General features: G+C 45.1%; 1 protein-coding gene across 2 annotated transcripts in view; it reads right to left on the bottom strand.

The window, feature by feature from the left end:
- Positions 1-1343: 1343 nt before the first annotated feature.
- The window catches only part of LOC134868419 (immunoglobulin superfamily member 21-like), a 34407-nt gene continuing 17713 nt past the window's right edge, over positions 1344-18037 (bottom strand). For both annotated transcript variants that reach the window (XM_063889541.1, XM_063889548.1), the window contains exons 5-10: positions 9470-9585; positions 4879-5377; positions 3403-3503; positions 2530-2722; positions 2402-2440; positions 1344-2011 (exon numbers count right to left, since the gene is read on the bottom strand). In XM_063889541.1, the coding sequence (XP_063745611.1) occupies positions 1938-2011; positions 2402-2440; positions 2530-2722; positions 3403-3503; positions 4879-5377; positions 9470-9585 (1022 nt within the window). In that variant the 3' untranslated portion in view covers positions 1344-1937. The remainder of the gene's footprint in view (positions 2012-2401; positions 2441-2529; positions 2723-3402; positions 3504-4878; positions 5378-9469; positions 9586-18037) is intronic.

The raw sequence follows: 18037 nt of genomic DNA, 5'->3' as shown, positions 1-18037 counted from the left end.
AGTCTGGTCGAGTTTCGTAGGCCTACGGATCTTCTTGCAGCATCTCCGATGAGGTAGTCTCTCCCTCCGGGCGTCTGCTCACACTCGGCAGATGATCCGGGCACGGTTGCTCCTGCGTGTCTGTGTCTCTTGCGTAGTCCTCCTCGCCCAAGTCTACACAGAAGTCTTCAGCTTCTTTGGCCGTCTCGAATAATAGCTGTTGTCTTTTATGGGTCACTTTTAATGTGGCAGGATAGATGAGGAAGTTTGCGATCCCTTTCGCATAGCTTACTTTGTACCCTCACAAACTGTTGACGTCTCTGCATGGTGTACGCACTGTAGTCTGCTTTAAAGCGGATCGTTGCCGTTGTATTGTCCTTAATTGGCCCGGTTTTCTGTGCCTCTCTTGCCCCGTTGAGAATTGTTTGTCGATCTTGGTATCTCAGGCATTTGAAAATCATGGTGCGAGACCCCGAGTTTCTCCCCTTTCCTTTCGCATAAATTCGATGTGCCCTCTCCAGTTCAATGATGGGTCTGTTTTGTAGAGTGGGTATCCACGCGGGTAGCTGTTGTTGCAGGAATCCGATGGGATCGTTTGCCTCTCGACCCTCCTCGAGCCCTGTGATGCGAATATTATTGCGACGAGACCGGTCTTCCAACTCAGCTAGCTTCTGCTCAAGTTCTTTCTGGCCGCTAACACAGGCTTTGACAGATGTGTTGATCTCCCTATTTTTTCTCTTAGTGTCATCAACTTGTTGCTTAAGATCCTGCACAGTGGAGTCTTGTCTCTCGAGTTCAGTTCTGATATATTGCAAAGAGGTGTTAATTTCTTGTAATGCTCCTTTCACTGCATTTTGGACAACCGATTCGAGCATACCCTGTTGCTGCTGCAGGACTTGAGCAATGATGGCTTCCATGTTTAGCTCCGCGTTGTCGTTAGCCGTGTTCGCTGATCTTTCTTTCGCTGCTGCTAATTTAGACGATATAGATGCCGCTTTCTTCGCTGATCGTTGCATTTTTTACTGACTGTGGTGGTAGTTAAAACACTTTCAACCGCTGATGTAATAAAAAGACCTGATAATTTAGCAAAAAGTGGAGGTTCGTGAGGAGCTCTAGTCTTCAGCGTCCATCACGGTTGTTGGTCACGTGATCCTCCTCGGGTAAAATTATTTTTGATGTTTTGAAGCGTTGTTTGAACAGACGCAGTTGGTCTGCTGGACAAATCCTCTGCTGGGGGCGGGCCGGATTGCTACAGCTGACAGATGAACGGTTCAGAACATTATGAGTCCGGACAGATACTTCACTGACAGCTCAATGGAGGTTTCAGTTTTATTCCACAGGATATATTACATAACAATCTCTTCACATGGGTTTAGAGGACTCACATCCTCTGCAGTCTCTCTTAGAAACACTGCGGATCTATTTTCTTTCTCTGAAACCTGTCAACAGTAGTTGAAGTGTTGAGAAGAGAAATATTAACATATATATATATATCAAATATATAGTTTATACCACTAAAATTGATGCATGTCTGGTCTAGGGACATGAGTGTCTCCTGGGTCATTAGAGAGCGTGTCCCCCAGACAGGGTCATTCAGTCATTTGGAAGCAAATGACTGCTTTGGAAGCAAATGACTGAATGGCGGGGGGAGAGATGCCACACAAACACAGAATAAAATCACTTGTCTAGAATGTTACAGAAGCATTGTCAGTGGTATTTGATGTGGTCTTTAGAGATTCCACTGTGGGAGGGGAGCAGACACAGAACCAGAAACCCCCAACAGTCCTTCTGGAGAACCTGGTCCGGTGTTCCCGGCGGACTTCTGCTCTGTGGGTGGGGCTGCAGGATCTGTCTTCAGTCCCACGGCACCTTTAATGTTCAGAACTGCGGGTCTCTGTAGAGCCTCAGGGGGGTGCAGGTGGGTGCAAGTGGGGGTGTTGAGAAGCTGAAGCCTCGGGTCATGTCAGCCTGCAGGTGGGGCCCAGCAGCAGCACCAGGGAGAAGGACATGGAGCGGAGACGCAGCCCAGCGGCTGCAGACACACACAGCGTGACTCACAACACACCACTACAGTCTGTACATGTCATAACTATAATAATAACATTAATATATACGATTGCAAATCATTTATGAACAAAGGGATTTTGGTAACTTTTGTCTGCTGCTGTTTCCTTATGAGGATTTGACAAATCAAAACATATTTTTCATTGACTGACTGCTGGGGTTATGATGAGTGAGAGAGAGAGCCCCTCCCAGCGGAGATTCTGCAATGATAAAATCATATTTTAAAATGGATGGTTTAATCGTTTTATTGTGCATCATTTATACATGATGCACAATTTCCTTCAGCAAGTCAGTTATGTTTTAATGTGATTCTTCAAAAACGTCATGGGCTGTGACCACAGCTAGCTGAGAGACCTACCGACAACATGTCCTCTTTCTTTCTTCAGTCTGGGGTTTTCTGTAAAATACAGCCAATAACAAAACCATTATAGTGGGGGCTCAGCGGACTAAGACAAAGGATTTGAACGCAGCACCTCACTCACTCACCAAACACGATAAGGCGGGTGTGTGTGTCTGTGGAGCCTAGAGGATTCTGGGCTGTGCAGCGGAACATGGAGCCGTTGAGCTCAGCAGGGACTCGGTCCAGGACCAGCTCTCTGCCTGCATGATACTCCCTGCCATCCAGCAGGAGCCCCCCTACCCGGGTCCAGGTGTACATGGGCTCAGGGAAAACCTCACTCTGTGGGCGTGTGCACACACACACACGCACGCACGCAAGCACACACACACACACACACACACACCTTTAGTTCTAGTGCCATAAGTATGTTTGGTTATGTTTAAGACTCTTTCTTCTTTTCTGATCCTCTCCTTCCTTCCCTGCTACATTCCTGTCCCTCAGGTCCCTTAATTTTTCTGTCCCTCCACCAAATGCAATATGCTTTCATTCCTTTTCCCGTCTGACCTTAAAATACCTATGGCCATCCTATGTTTCTCGTACGTTACTCCCAAAGAAGGTTTGGCATTAACACATTGACATTAACACTAGATGAGAAATCCAAGAGTGAGTTACACACCGTAGATTTGTTGTTATTGGTGTTTAATTTAAGTTGAATTGATGAAAATGTACACTTTACCTCATTGCCATGCACAGGGACACACCATGACTTTTTCTTTTTCTTTACTAGTTTTTTTGGGTTTTTTTGCCGGGACAATATTTAGGACTGGCTTTAATTTGTTAGAGGTGAACAACGACCAATGGTAGCCTCATCATGGCGGCAGCTTAGGAACTTGCCTTACACCTAGGTTAGGAACAAGCAAAAAAGGATATTTCTCCTCAACCCCTATCTCTTATCCGAGACTTTTTATGAACTTGATAGAGTGTTCCCTGTTTAAACCCTCCCTGTCTAGAAAACTCACTGCAAGAGGTCCAAGCCTGAAGCCCTGGACGGTAATCCGCACGGTGTCCCCCACCCTGGCCCTACTGGGGCTCATGAAAAGCTTGGGTCCTCTAGGAGCAGCTGGTGGAAAAGTAGAACAGCATGATGATGATCAGTGAGACATCGCTCACATTTCATTCGTGGGAATACAGGTAATTATGAATTGTACAGGTTATCTACAATAAAATGTGTTTACCCCCATTATAGTGATGTACCCCCGTGCTGAGAGGAGATTTGTTTCCCCCCTGTCATGTAAATTTGGTATAATCCAGTGAAGCCATAATAACTGTGCTTGAGGCTTAGCCTGACCCACTTACTGTTCATTGTTCTCTCTTCACTTTGAGTTCATGGATTCATAACCCAGGTTCGCTCTCCGCAGCTCTGGATTTGTTCTCCAAAAAGTGAAGCTTTAGCTGCCGCTCTGGGTATTCATCTCATCATTTCTCTTGAAGCGGCATCAACTGTGTCTGGACTGCCTGGGGTGCGTCTGGCATTACAGTACACTCTGCATATGTGTTCTATAACTACTTTATCTGTGATTACCCCTTTCGACCACTGCGCTACTCCTCTAGAACTCTTTCCTGGGATAGTTCCTGACATAGCTTGCTCAACAGAACCCTGTCACTGGCGTCAGTTTTGTTTTACTGCCTCCTTCAGGAGCATTGTGTTTAAAACGTCTTTAGCAACATTTCTCGGAGTACCTGCTATTCCTGAAGGTAACATGACTACATAAGGCCTGTCACTCATTATTCCAAGCCCCACTAAACTAAAGCCCGCCTCCAAGCAACATCAGGGCAAAAACAAAATTCCTAAACCAAAAAAAAACACGATTTGAAAGTGGAAAACATTCTGAAAAACAGAAAAAACATTTGTAACCGAAAAAATAGTAATCTGAATCTGAAAATATAAAATCTGCATCTCGAAAGTAGAATGCCTCTATATCAAAATATAATTAAATGTGAAATGTGAAAAAAAATTCTAAACTGAATCAGAATAATATTCAATCTGAAAAAAACATTTAAGATAATATTGTTTTGTTTTAATATATCTTTGTATTTTTCAAATATCAGGATAAAAAACTCGAACTTACAAATACATTTTATTTTTTGAATGATCAAAACTTTTGGCCCAGATTTGGCTCCACAGGTAGATAGAGCTGCACTGATACAGCAAGGCATGATGGGAAAACGCATCAGTCCTGCCTTAAAGCACTGTGCTGCAGTGAGTGTTTAAGGTCATCATGCCGCCATATGAACATTTTTCTAAAAGAAACCAAAGTACGTCAACTCGGTAGGTGAGCATGAGGACCAGGTCTGCCCTGACTCACATGAATACATTTTAAAAATTTCAGTAAAATGATTGTTAGATACTTGATATCATGGGTCCCTTTTAGTGCTTTAACAGCTGGCTGTGTAAGCGGTTGATGTCAGGCGGTGTGTGTGGGTGCAGGACTCACACAGTGTGACCTCAGCCTGCATGGGCATGGACAGAGCGGGGTGGTGCACCTCACAGCTGAACAGAGCCTCGTTGTCCAGCTGGGGGTTGAGGCTCCAGGTCAGCATGGCCCTCACCTCCATGGTGCCGTCCCCCGCCGCCTGCTGCTGGTGCTGGAAGTGATAGAGCGGGTCGCTGCTCTGGACCCAGCGGGGAAACTCCCGGCTAACCACCGTCTCAGGGATCGCCTCAGTGGTTATCTCGGGGTCTGATTCAGATTCCTGCTCTTGGCCCTTGTCTGAGCCCCGAAGGCCGTCCTGGCCAAGCCGAGCCAGCTTCCCTTCTAGTTCCAGAAGGGATAGGGACTTCTGGACTTTGGTGTCATCTAGGTCTCTACTTGTGAGAGCCTGGGAGCTCCAGCCCTTTTCCAGCCTTGGGCCCTTTCTTTTGTCTTCCACTGAGGAGGAAAACTGGGCAGTTGGCACCACATCAATCAGCTCACCGTCTCGCTTGAAGAACACCTGAAGGACAGGACAGTGGAGGTGAGCCCAACAGCAACACAAAACCTCTACTGGCCATGAGGGAGAGACAAAGGCTTAGTCATAAGTACAGCTGTTGGAAGGAGAAACTAAGGAGTGGTGGGAACAGTGTTAAGGAGGACAGGTTTAACCAGAGGCCTGCACACATGATGGCTATGTGTCGCTGTTTCTCCTAATAATGCTAAACCATTTATAATATCAAGATTCAGGAAAGTTTGCAAATTAAATATCCAGTGGAATCATATGTAATAAATGTGACCTTCAGAGGAACTGTTTCACTGCCATGGAGACAAAATGATAACATGTCATGTTTAAAGTCATTGGGATGTAGCGAGTTGTTACCCTGAGCACAAACTGCACTTTTTAAAACACAAAGGCAATTCAAAGTGCTTTACATAGGCATTAACACATAATACTAAAAAAACAAAACAAATGAAAGACAATTCATAAAAGGGTTAAGAGTGCAATGATCAGACACAGTTATAGGATTTCAAAGTGGCCTTCAGAGGAAATGTGGTTCTGGGTCCGATCATAAGCGAGCCACGTTTGTGGCATCTGGGAGTAAATGCGGTACAGGCTGTCAATCACTGAGCTGGTTCATGTCATTTTTATTAGTTCAATGATTTGTATATTACTGTGTGTGTGTGTGTGTGTGTGTGTGTGTGTGTGTGTGTGTGTGTGTGTGTGTGTGTGTGTGTGTGTGTGTGTGTTAACAATTTATTAAAATAGTAACAAACATTCGGCAGTGGCTCAGTCATTAGGGGCTTGGCCTGGGAATCGTAGGGTTGCTGGTTAAAGTCCCCAAACAGACTTGAAATATGGAAAGTGGACGGCTACTTGGAGTGGATTTCACTGAGTGTGCTCTGCTGTGCGCATGTGTGTGAACAATAGGGTTTCATCTTGGGATTCCTCTAACATGCGGCATTTAATTATGATGGGCAGAAGAAATGTGTTAGTTTGATCATTACAGACGTACTGTATTTCATTTTATAACGCATCAAGTATTGTCTGTCAAATAAATGTGGTGGCTATACTCTGTTTCCCTTTGACATGAAGCGCTGTAGAGGTTTACAGAACATGAAATACTGTACCTGTAACTTGTTTTGTAACAAGCTTCTCTTTCACATCTCTTTGTGATTAGGAAAATCCTTTCTGAACACTCGGTAACTCAGTGACAAACCTGATACATCTTATAAATACCATCCGTCACTGGGTCCCACCAACCATGCATGGAAAGATATTTCATTGTAATCAAAATGTGATTACATCATGTACTTATACAGTATGTAGCATTTATATCACTACGTAATCATTTTGTTTTATCTCATTTTCATTACATTATCTGATTCACGCAACCTCTCGCTCACTTCATACACATCATTAGATATCTGTACATCTGTGGGCAGCTCGCAGCTTGATGTTGCTGTACTCATTTTGTTTGTACCTGGTCACGTGACCAGAGGGATTTGTGTCTGCCATCTTCATTATTTAACTACCATAACCCTACACTGTAAACCTTTGCTGTTAATTTATGCCAAATTATCAACACTTACATACTGTTTCTATTTAATACAGTTTCGTTTTGAACTGTAATTACCAAAGCATTGTGGGATTGACAATTTCAGCTAACAGCACAGAGATCCTTAACAGTATGTTAAAGGTCCCCCATTATACAAAATGCACTTTTTGCTGTCTTTTATACATAAGTATGTGTCCCCTGTGTGTAAGGAGACTCACAGAGTCAGAAAATACAACCCTCTCTTTTTTCCTCCTTACCAACATCTCTAAATAACGGGGTACAAACGAGCTGATCCAGATTTGCTGCCGATATGACTTCATAACCGAAATGTGGGCTGGCTTTACATTGAACTCCTGGCAACATACCGCCCACGTGACACGTCCCAACCTATCGTCCGCAATATAAAGCTGAAGGCAGTAGTAGGCAGCTCTGTGTGTTCAGCAGGATGTCTGCAGGAGGGACTTAGAGTTGTTGTATATATAATACATATAATGTCTCTGTTCTAGTGGTGAACACTGAGAAGTGTTTCAGAAATAATGCTGGATGTGGTTTGGAACATAATATGGCGTTTAATCACGGCAGCGTTTAGCTGAGTTTCTCCCGGTAGAAAACTCTCTTCAGAGGAGAGATCATGACGCTCCAAATGGGCGTGGCCAGCAGCAGCTCCAAAGGGGCGTGGCCAGCAGCAGCTAGTTCATTTAAAGCTACAGTCACAGAATCAGCACTTTAGGGACAGGGCTGAAATAGAGGGGGATGAGGCATGCTACAATGGGGGATCTTTTTGGTATTTTGAGCAAAACACTTCACAGACATGTTTTGTTCAGATATGGCCCTACAATATATTGTTCAAATATAGCACAGTAGGAGATCTTTAAGGCTGAAATTACAGTACACTAGAGTATTTTTGGGAAATTGCGTGCGGTGCTGTAAACAGTATATATCGAAGCCGACACGCCTGCAGAGACAGAGCCTTTTACTCTAATTTAAAAACACACATCAGAGAGGGGAAAACAGTTGCTTGTCCTTATAGACACTGATAAAAGCTTAACAGTGTTATCCACATTCACGCCACACATGGACGTGACTTACTTATTTTACCTCTATGGTTAATCCCACCCAGATTTTTGTGCTTGATTTTTTTTTTTTTCATTGTCCTTTAAAGAATGTTCTTAATTTGATGTAGGCTATACATTTGTCTGTTCCCTACAGGTATCTGCCACTGCAGCTGATGTTGAGAGAACCCTCACTCTAATTGCAAGTCCTCACCTGATACTGCTTGGTCTATTTTTAATAGATTGACAGATAAAGATAAGCCATTTTTCTTTGAGTGTACAGATGTTTACATAAGATGCATTTAGATTTCTGCTCTCACTTTCAGTTTCAGGTGGAGGAGGACAACACACTCTTGGACGATTGTTTGATCCACGGCCTCCACGGCTTGTCTCATATTTTATTTTGATACTATCTTCTCTTAGGCTTGTTTCCCTGGGTTGCAGTATTTATGTTGACACTGTCCTTGTGTTGAATAAAAGTTTTTTGAATTATATAAATACTAAGATGTTCATTGCTACCATTTTCATTAGCTGAAGAGATGTAGCTGTTGCCCACAGGTCAATACATTTCTAATGGTATTGTATCTGCATTCAAGATTAACATTAAGTTATCCTAAACTGCTTTAAAGTATTTTAGTGGGACTCCTCACAAGAATGTTAAATAACACATAAATATTGAATGTATGCATACAATTTGTGTTTATATTGTATGTAACAGTATGGATACTGTAAAATCACATTAAACATCTGATGCCAATAATTTACTGTACATAAAAAAAAATACACATATACACTGTATTTCTCTTTTACATCAAAAGGCTGTGAAGTTGTTTTCCATTATGGTTACCGTAAAAATACAGTAATGCGCAGAAAATGCTTTTTGATGTAGAAATTGAAGGAGAGAAAGAGGAAAGGAGAGACTGATGGGTACTGGGGTCATCCGGGTGTTTGGATTTCCACCATTTCCTTTCAGCTGTAGAATAGTTCTGTCAGCACGCACTGCATCAGTCAACCAGGGAGAACATGCCAAGGTTGTGAGTACAGAGCAGGCCCGGTTCCAGAACAAAATGACTTGGGGTGCATCTGAGAATACAGGGGGTGTATCAGTATTAGACTTACGTGAGCAACAGTGGCCGGCAACAGCAATGAAAAATAGCATTGGTGTTACGTTTCCAAATGACCAGATTATGGCATGTGTTATGTTTTGAAACCAAGCAAGCGAGAACATTTCAAGTGTGTTAAAGGTCCTATCCCGAAATATTTCATCCCGTCCATGGTGGCACACAACTTATGGCAAAGAAAAGCAATCACATATTCATTTGTCCTATCCTCCTGATATCAATCCCCAAAACTTTGCCAAAGAGTTAGGGCGTTCAGAGCAAAGCTGCAACATCATTTCCAATATATGTAATTAAGGTTTCCTTCCTAGCACACAAAGCAGTGAAGCAATTTCGAAGATGGAGACCTTCACGAGAGATAAAGAGTGAACCTGCTCCATCTCACCGTGGGCCCGGGCTTGGCTCCCGTCACGATGCAGACCAGAGAGAAGTTCTGCGCCTCGTAGCGGCTGAAAGGAGCGGGGCTGTTGGCTGCCACCACAGAGATAGATTTGGGAGGTACTGCAGAGAGAACAAAAATGAACATACATTATAAGTTATCATTAGTATTCATCCAGTCATGATACATCAGGGTTAGGCTGGGAGTGAGTGATGACCGTGCAGCAGCACTTGTACTGTGAACATGTAAAAACAGTTTTTCTTTCAACAGAGGAACTTTCTTGTTGGGATTCGATGCTCAGGTGGATATCCGCCTCTATTTGTAGACTTTTTTTCAAAAAGACTGGTAGCTGGGGTTTGTCTATTGTTGTCTTTTTCAACCTTAGTGCTTTAGGATCTCAGTTTCTGTATTTTTAGTTTGCTGTTTTATTTTGAAATGTATCTTGTTTTGTCACGTCTTTAGTTTCCCTCCTGTCTGATTGTCTGATCATGCTCACCTGTTGCCCCTGTGTTTCACTTCCCCTTCCCAGCTGTGTCTTTTCTTGTGATTACCCTCCTCTGCATTTGGTCTGGTCTTTCCTTTGTGTTCTTTGTTGCGTCGTCGTCGTTTGCCTGTTCCCTGTAATGATTTGGATCTCCCTTGTCAGCCCTCCCTTTTCCACCGGTTTGTCTGCGTTTTCATTTTGATACTTTTCCTTTGTTGTTCTACATTTTGTTTTCAGCTTTTTTATAAATAAAGCTCGCCCTTTGTTTATACCCCTGCCTCCTCTATTGGTTCTGCACTTGGGTCCTTTTCCCCCCAACCGCGACAGTACGACACGACCAGAAATGGACCCAGCTGAATTATTTGAGGATACCGTCCCAAGACAGGAGGTCATGATAGCTACCGAGACCCACCAGGCAACCTCAACCCAGGTACAAGCACTGGCTGATCTCACCATCCAGATGCAGCAGATGGCCGCCATGTTACACCAGCTAGCCCCTATGGTTGCTATTGTACCTCCGCCCGCAGCTTCTGGCCTGACTGGATACGCTCCGGAGCCTCGTGTCATAACGGCAGAACGCTACGCTGGTGAGCCTGGGGGCTGCAGCCCTTTTCACACAGACTGCTCCGTGACATTTCCAGGCCTTGCCCCTGCCCTTGCCCTGGCCTCCCTGATGTTTCCAGGCCTTGCCCCAGCCTCCATGACGTTTCCAGGCTTTGCCCCGGCCTCCATGATGTTTCCAGGCTTTGCCCCGGCCTCCATGACGTTTTCAGGCCGAGCCTCGGCCTTCACGTTGTTTCCAGGCCAAGTCCCGGCCGCCACAATTCCAGGCCCATGCCCGGCCGCCATGCTTCCAGCTGCGGTCCGGCCCACTCCATCCTCTCCTGTCTCATCGCGGGTCCCACCAACACCTGTTCCTGCTCCGTTGGGGGTCCTGCCATCACCTGTTCCGATGGGGGTCCCGCCAACACCTGCTCCTGTTCCGTTGGGGGTCTCGCAGTCACCTTTTCCGTCGGGGGTCCCGCCAACACCTGTTCCTGCTCCGTTGGGGGCATAGACTGTATAAATAATGGACGTAGTATCAGTGACGTCACCCATAGGTTTGTGAAGAGCCGTAATGAAGCTCAAAGTGGGCGACTCCCACCGTCGACATCTTCTCAGTCTACCTCCCGCCCGCTCCCGGCTAATCCAAATATGGACATAGGGTTGGAGCTGAAGCGGGCGTGGCTACTGAAACACGAGCATCTAGCTCGAAGCTACCAAGCTAGCGAAGTCTTCCAAGCTAGGCTACATGCTACCGTATGCTACTCGCGGCGCTATCCCGCTAAAAGTCAACAGCACACCCTGCGGTCTCGTTGCTCCGGTTGCCGGTCATCTTACTCAAGGTAAGTTAGGTTTCAAGGTTTTATTGGTCATATGCACAGCATATACAACGTATATGTTGGCAATGAAAATCTTATATCCCATGCTCCTCCAACAACTCAACATACATGGTGCAAATAAGATAAATAAAATTGTGCAAAAAGAGAGAAGAATATTTACAATAACAACAATAAAGATTTAAGGATGTAAAATATATTCATATGTGGAATACATTGAAAGTATTTAAATACACTGTACAGTAATTTGTAATGTACAGAAATGTACCGTCTGCCAGACGGCAGCAGACAGAACAGATTGTTGCTGGGGTGATGGGGGTCCTAATATCCTACCAGCCTTCTTCCTACACCGCTTGGTGTAGAGGTCCTCCATGGATGGCAGCTCCGTCCTGGTGATGTGCTGAGCAGTTTTCACCACCCTCTGTAGAGTCTTACGGTTGAGGGCGGTGCAACTGCCATACCAGGCGGTGATGCAGCCAGTCAGGATACTCTCGATGGTGCACCTGTAGAAGTTGCAGAGTATCCTGGAGTCCATGTTGAACTACCGCAGCCTGCGGAGGAAGAAGAGCCGCTGTCGAGCCGTCTTGGATATGACCCTGGTGTGATGTGTCCATGTCAGGTCCTCACTGATGTTTACCCCGAGGAACCTGAAGCTGCGGACTCTCTCCACAGGGGTCCCGTCGATGGTGATGGGTGTGTGTGCCTCTCAATGCCTCTTCCTGTAGTCCACAATCAGCTCCTTTGTTTTGCTGACGTTGAGATGGAGGTTGTTGTCCTGGCACCAAGATGTCAGGGCTCTGACCTCCTCTCTGTACGCCGTCTCTTCCCCGTCTGTGATCAGGCCGATGACGGTCGTGTCGTCAGCAAACTTGATGATGGTGTTGGAGCTGTGTGTGGCCACGCAGTCGTGCGTGAACAGGGAGTAGAGGAGAGGGCTGAGCACACAACCCTGAGGGGCTCCGGTGTTGAGGGTCAAGGTGCAGGATGTGATGTTCCCCATCCACACTGCCTGGGATCTGCCCGTCAGGAAGCTCATACCAGTCACAGAGGGCGCTGTTGAGCCCGAGGTCCCTGAGCTTAATGATGAGTTTGGAGGGCACAATGGTGTTGAATGCTGAACTGTAGTCAATGAACAGCATTCTCACATAAGTGTTCCTCTGGTCCAGGTTGGAGAGGGCAGTGTGGAGGGTGAGGGAGATGGCATCATCCGTGGACCTGTTTGCCGTGTAGGCAAACTGCAGGGGGTCCAGTGAGTCAGGGAGGGAGGAGGTGATAAAAGTTTTGACTAACCGCTCAAAGCACTTCATGATGATGGAGGTGAGTGCAAGTTAACCTGAAACTATACAACAAAGCTTGATGTAAAGATCTATCTGTTATTGAGAATATACAGCACTAATTTAAAAATGGTTGTTTCAAATATAGACGTAATTTGCAACACTATATTTTGACCAGAAATGTGGCCAGTGTTACCGTGAATCAGCATAACGTTAATGTTTAATTTGAAACAGAATTTTAATTTTCACATGATTCAGTTCATGAGTCGTTTCTATGGATCACTCGATTACAATGTTACTTTTAATACGTTTAATAAGCTAAGTTACATGTGATGGTAAATGTATTATTGATACTGGCTTGCATAGTCATAGTTATTATTGCTGCTTTAAGGAATTATACCAAACAAGACACATTATCAGTGCAGAGGCTGTTAGCGGAGCTAGCAGAGCAGACAACTAGCGGATATCGCCCACTGACGGCGCTATCTTGTCAATCAAAGCGACCATGCCCTTAATTATGAGTAACTTTAAGCCTTAATATAATTAAAACGGGAGAAATATATAGAAATTCACCCTCCTCACAGTTGTCATGAATAGGGAAATTAGCTATAGAGACCAAAATCAATTTTTGTACCACACTGTAAACATGTTTATTTCTGCTGTAAAAATTGGCATTTTAACTTGGGGTGGGGTCTATGTAAATTGCTCTGTTTTGGAGCCAGGCCACGCAGCCATTCGATGAACTGCAGTTTTTGGCACTTCCCTATATGTTTCACTGCTCAGCCCCGGAGGTTGCCCCTTGGTTGGGGGTCCTGCCGTCACCTGTTCCGATGGGGGTTCTGCCAACACCTGCTCCTGTCCTGTTGGGGGTCCCGTGGAGACCTGTTCTGCCAGGGGGTCCAGCCGACGCCATCACCTGTTCCAATGGGGGTCCTGCCAACATCTGCTCCTGCTCCGTTGGGGTCCTGCCGTCGCCTGTTCCGGTGGGGGTCCTGCCAACATCGGCTCCTGTTCCATTGGGGGTCTCACCATCACCTGTTCCGACGGGGGTCCAGCCAACATCTGCTCCTGTTCCGTTGGGGGTCTCCCCGTCACCTTTTCCACCGGGGGTCCCGCCAACACCTGTTCCTGCTCCGTTGGGGGGTTCCTGCCGTCACCTCCTGACTCGAGTCCCTGTCCCGCCTCCTGCTCCAAGTCCTCTGCAGTGGTCCCGCAGCCCTCCAGGCCACCCTCCAGGCCACACTCCAAAGGGATCCCACCACTGCCTACGCCGGCCTTCTGCCTGTCCTCCAGTGGGATCCCACTGCTGCCTACGATGGCCTCCTGCCCGTCCTCCAAAGGGGTCCCACCGCTGCCTACGCCGGCCTCCTGCCCGTCCTCCGGCGGGGTCCCACCGCTGCCTACGCCGGCCTCCTGCCCGTCCTCCAGCGGGATCCAACCGCTGCCTACGCCAGGCTCCGTCGGCCTCCTGCCCGGCCCCCAGAGTTTCCGGGCTCCGGCCCGTCTTTTGCGCTGTTTCCGGCCCAGCCTCCGCCCCCCAGAGTTCCCTTGCCTCGGCCTTCGCCCCTGTCTCCGGCCCCCAGTGTTACCTCGCCATGACCTACGCCCCTGTCTCTGGGGCCTATCGGCCTCTGCCTTGCTCCCCTGCCGTCCACCCGATTGAAACTTTTCCTTTGTTGTTCTGCATTTTGTTTTCAGCTTTTTTATACATAAAGCTCGCCCTTTGTGCTACGTTTGTACCCCTGCCTCCTCTATTGGTTCTGTGCTTGGGTCCTTTTCCCCCAACCGTGACATAGTGTGATACGTCCTAACAGTGACCCCCTCAGTCTGTCTATGTAGAGGTTCGACCTTAATGTGAACCGACCTCTCTCACACATACTGTAGGTCCTGGCAAATTGTTGGGATGAGATTTTTTGGTCCCCCAAGTGATTTTCACTATACTCACATGCACTAAACTCACTTACACTTCCATCATTGCAGCTTTTGATTAGGGCTGGGCAAGTTAATACCCTGTTACCGCGTTAACCCATTCATTAATTTACCCCGGCAATTTTTTTTTTTCGCTTTTCTCATTATTATTTTCTTATTTTGAAAGTCTGTTTCCCACTGGCTCTGAATACACATACAGACAAACCATGGGTCACAGGAGGGGTGGGATGTTCAGTATTGGCTTAGGATGGGCATCCTCAGGTGTCTCAACCAATGAAAGCATTAAGGGCGGGCCTAAGACTGCTGCAGCGCTCACATGAACCAGTACCAAGAAGAAGTGGGGGGGACAGAAACATGGAGAAAGGTGTGACTACCCGATTAGCATTTCTGGTCGATTTGCACTGCGCAAGCACTAGTTGGTCAGCTATATTGGACAGTAACGTACAGCAACCCAAGTAGGCCATTTGACACAGAGACGTTCCGCAAAAAAAACCTCAAAAAACCTGTCAACATTAATCTGAACAAGTTAGATGAGTTATTGTTATTACAACACAATTTCCAGAGTATTTAAGAACTCCTTTTAGCAAATTACCTTCTAATAAGTGAAAAATGGATTTCACTTCTGTTTCACAGCTATCATACTGAAGACATATTTACTGTATGCAAAACATGTATTGCATTAATAATTCATAGCGAATTCTTAACTGTGAATGTCTTTCATTTTATTTAAAAAAAAAATACATACAAGATTTTCCATAAAAAAGTTGATACAAGAACAAAACAATGTTGTTAGATCAGTATTTTCTTATGACAATTGTTGCTCAATCTGAAAGGTCTTTCCCAGCTTTGGAATTTCTTTGCAGGGCCATATAACTGAGCATTTTTTTCAGACATTATCATATATAAATGTTATCATAAACCAACACAATTTCTAAATATATAGATTAAGTTTATGGCTGAAAAACTCTCGCTTACACAGTGCCAATCGGGCCGCCGTCTGGACGTCAAGTGTCCTATTTGGTTGCCGTACGTAGCCAATATGGCGGACCATCTCACGCTTGTGCAGTGCAAGCTGGGCAGACATGCAAATCGGGTAATGACAAAAGGTACCGAACTCTGACATGGACATTTTAAACCTCTTCCAGACGGCATGAAACCACAGTTATTTGTAACTAATGCAGAGTTTAATTTTCGTATCACTGGACTCTGAGGGTTACTGGTGTTTCTATTTTTAGAAGATGTCAGAATTCTGACTTTAATCTCAGTTACATTTTTTTCACATCCCCGCCCCCCAAAAAATGTCGCTACCATTTCTGTGTTTATTCAACAGGATGTCTAAGAAGACCACACGCTGTGGTGTTTTAGGCTGCAAAAAACCCATGTGCACCAAAAATTTTACCCTGAAATGATTTAGAACAATTCATTTAGGATGCACTGCTAACACTCGGACCAGATGCTGTACGGGAGGGACTTAAAGTAAAGTTGTTGTAAATAACCTTTGGAGTTTCTTTTTGCACCTTTATTGTGGTAGTATAAGATCTGGACTTTTATTTTGAAAGAACTTCTACCAGAAGCCTACGAACAACGAAACAGTAAAAGTGACACGTGTAATGACGATGGACAATGCTACTAGAGCACTGGCACCAACGCAGGTAGTCACAGGAGGAGATAGTGAACCTTATGCAATTCGTACAGATCTAGGATGGAGTATTGTGGGTTTCAAATCATCCCAAAATGACTCACCAAGCTTCAAAATTATGTGTCACAGAGTTGCTGTCAAGGAACTCCCTCCAGTGACTCCAGCAGATGCATTAAGAATATTGCAATCTGACTTTCAGGATGGAAATGAAGATGGAGATTGTGCTCTGGTTATGGGAAAAGCCAGAGTGGCTCCAATTACGGTGACCACCATCCCAGGCTAGAGTTGGCAGCTGTGTCAGTCGCAGCAAGCAACACCTTGAAGGAGGAACTTGGTTTGGCAGATATCGATGAATATTTCTGGACTGACTCCAAAGTGGTTTTGGGGTACATCAACAACGAGGCACATCGTTTCCACACGCTTGTCTCAAACCAAATACAGAAAATTCATCTGAGTACAATTCCTCAGCAATGGCGATACGTCTCTACTGACGATAACCCTGCTGATCTTGCATCTATGGGTGGCAAGGGCAAATGAGATTCTCACATCCAGCTGCCTCACAGGACCTCAGTTTCTATTGGAGAACGAAATACCACCAGCTGCAGATGTCATCACAGAAATACAGATTGGAGATCCTGAAATTAAAAAGATTCAGAAACAGGGGAACAAGTGAGTCTTTCAAGACCGATTGACAAAGTTTTCTTCATGGTCAAAGGCAACTCAAGCTGTTGCTCGTCTCATCCGTTGTGCTAGGAGAGATAAGTCAACAAATCACAGCACAGTACAAGAATGAGAGGATGCACAGCGTGTCATCATAAGGGATTTACAGAGACAAATATATCCAGAAGAGATCAAGTTGATCAGTAAGAAAACTCAGCTCCCTCGTCAGAGTAAACTGTACAAGAGGGATGCCTTTCTGGATCAAGACGGACTGGTCAAGGTGGGAGGAAGACTGAAAAAGGCATCTCTCCATGACTCAATCAAGCATCCAGTGATAATCCCAAAGGACCATCCCATTACCAGGACAATAGTAGCTCATTATCATGAGAAGGTACATCAAGGTAAAGGCATTAATCAGATAAGATCACATGGATATTGGATTCAAGGAATCAACAGAGCTGTGGCAACCTACCTGCATCAGTGTGTTACATGCAGATTACTCAGGAGGTTCACAGAAGAACAGTGTATGGCAGATCTGCCTATAGGAATGAGTTGAAGTTGGCAAAAGTTATAGAGACAGTTACGGACAAAGATGGACTAGTGACAAGAGTCAAGATTGGTATTGGAGACCAGCAGACTGGAAAGGTGGGACAGTGTTCTGGAAAGCCATCCATTGTCGAACGTCCAGTGCAGAAGCTGATCCTGCTCTTGGAGAATGTTTGACCATCCTCTTCACTGCACAAGCATATCCTTTACAGTATGAAGACTTATTCATGGACATTCTTATAGAGTAAGAGTTAAAGGTTAAAGGTCAAATTGAGTTCAGAAAGTATTTGTGCTTTATTCATAAAGTTAACAAAATCACTCATAATTTAGTGGGAGTGTAAACGAGTTTCTTTTTGCACTTTTATTTTGGTAGTATAAGATCCAGACTTTTATTTTGAAAGAACTTCTACCGGAAGCCCACGCACACTGAAGCAGTAAAGGTGACACGTGTAATGACGATGGATAATGCTACAATGAACATTTAATAAGTCGTTAAATTGGGTTTTCAGCACCTGGCTGATACAGGCACAAGGTTTGTTCCAAGTCTATTTGATAGGTTGAGTGATGTTATGCTTTGTTGTTTTCGCGGTTTTTGCAGAGTTTTGTGTTCATGCTTTGAATTAGCGAAACTGCTATTAGCCTATTAGCCGACAGTGCTGTGTT

This window comes from Eleginops maclovinus, chromosome 1 (genome assembly GCF_036324505.1).
Source record: "Eleginops maclovinus isolate JMC-PN-2008 ecotype Puerto Natales chromosome 1, JC_Emac_rtc_rv5, whole genome shotgun sequence".
Taxonomy (NCBI): domain Eukaryota; kingdom Metazoa; phylum Chordata; class Actinopteri; order Perciformes; family Eleginopidae; genus Eleginops; species Eleginops maclovinus.
The sequence above is the reverse complement of the archived record's forward strand: the minus strand, read 5'-3'. Positions and strand labels throughout refer to the sequence as shown.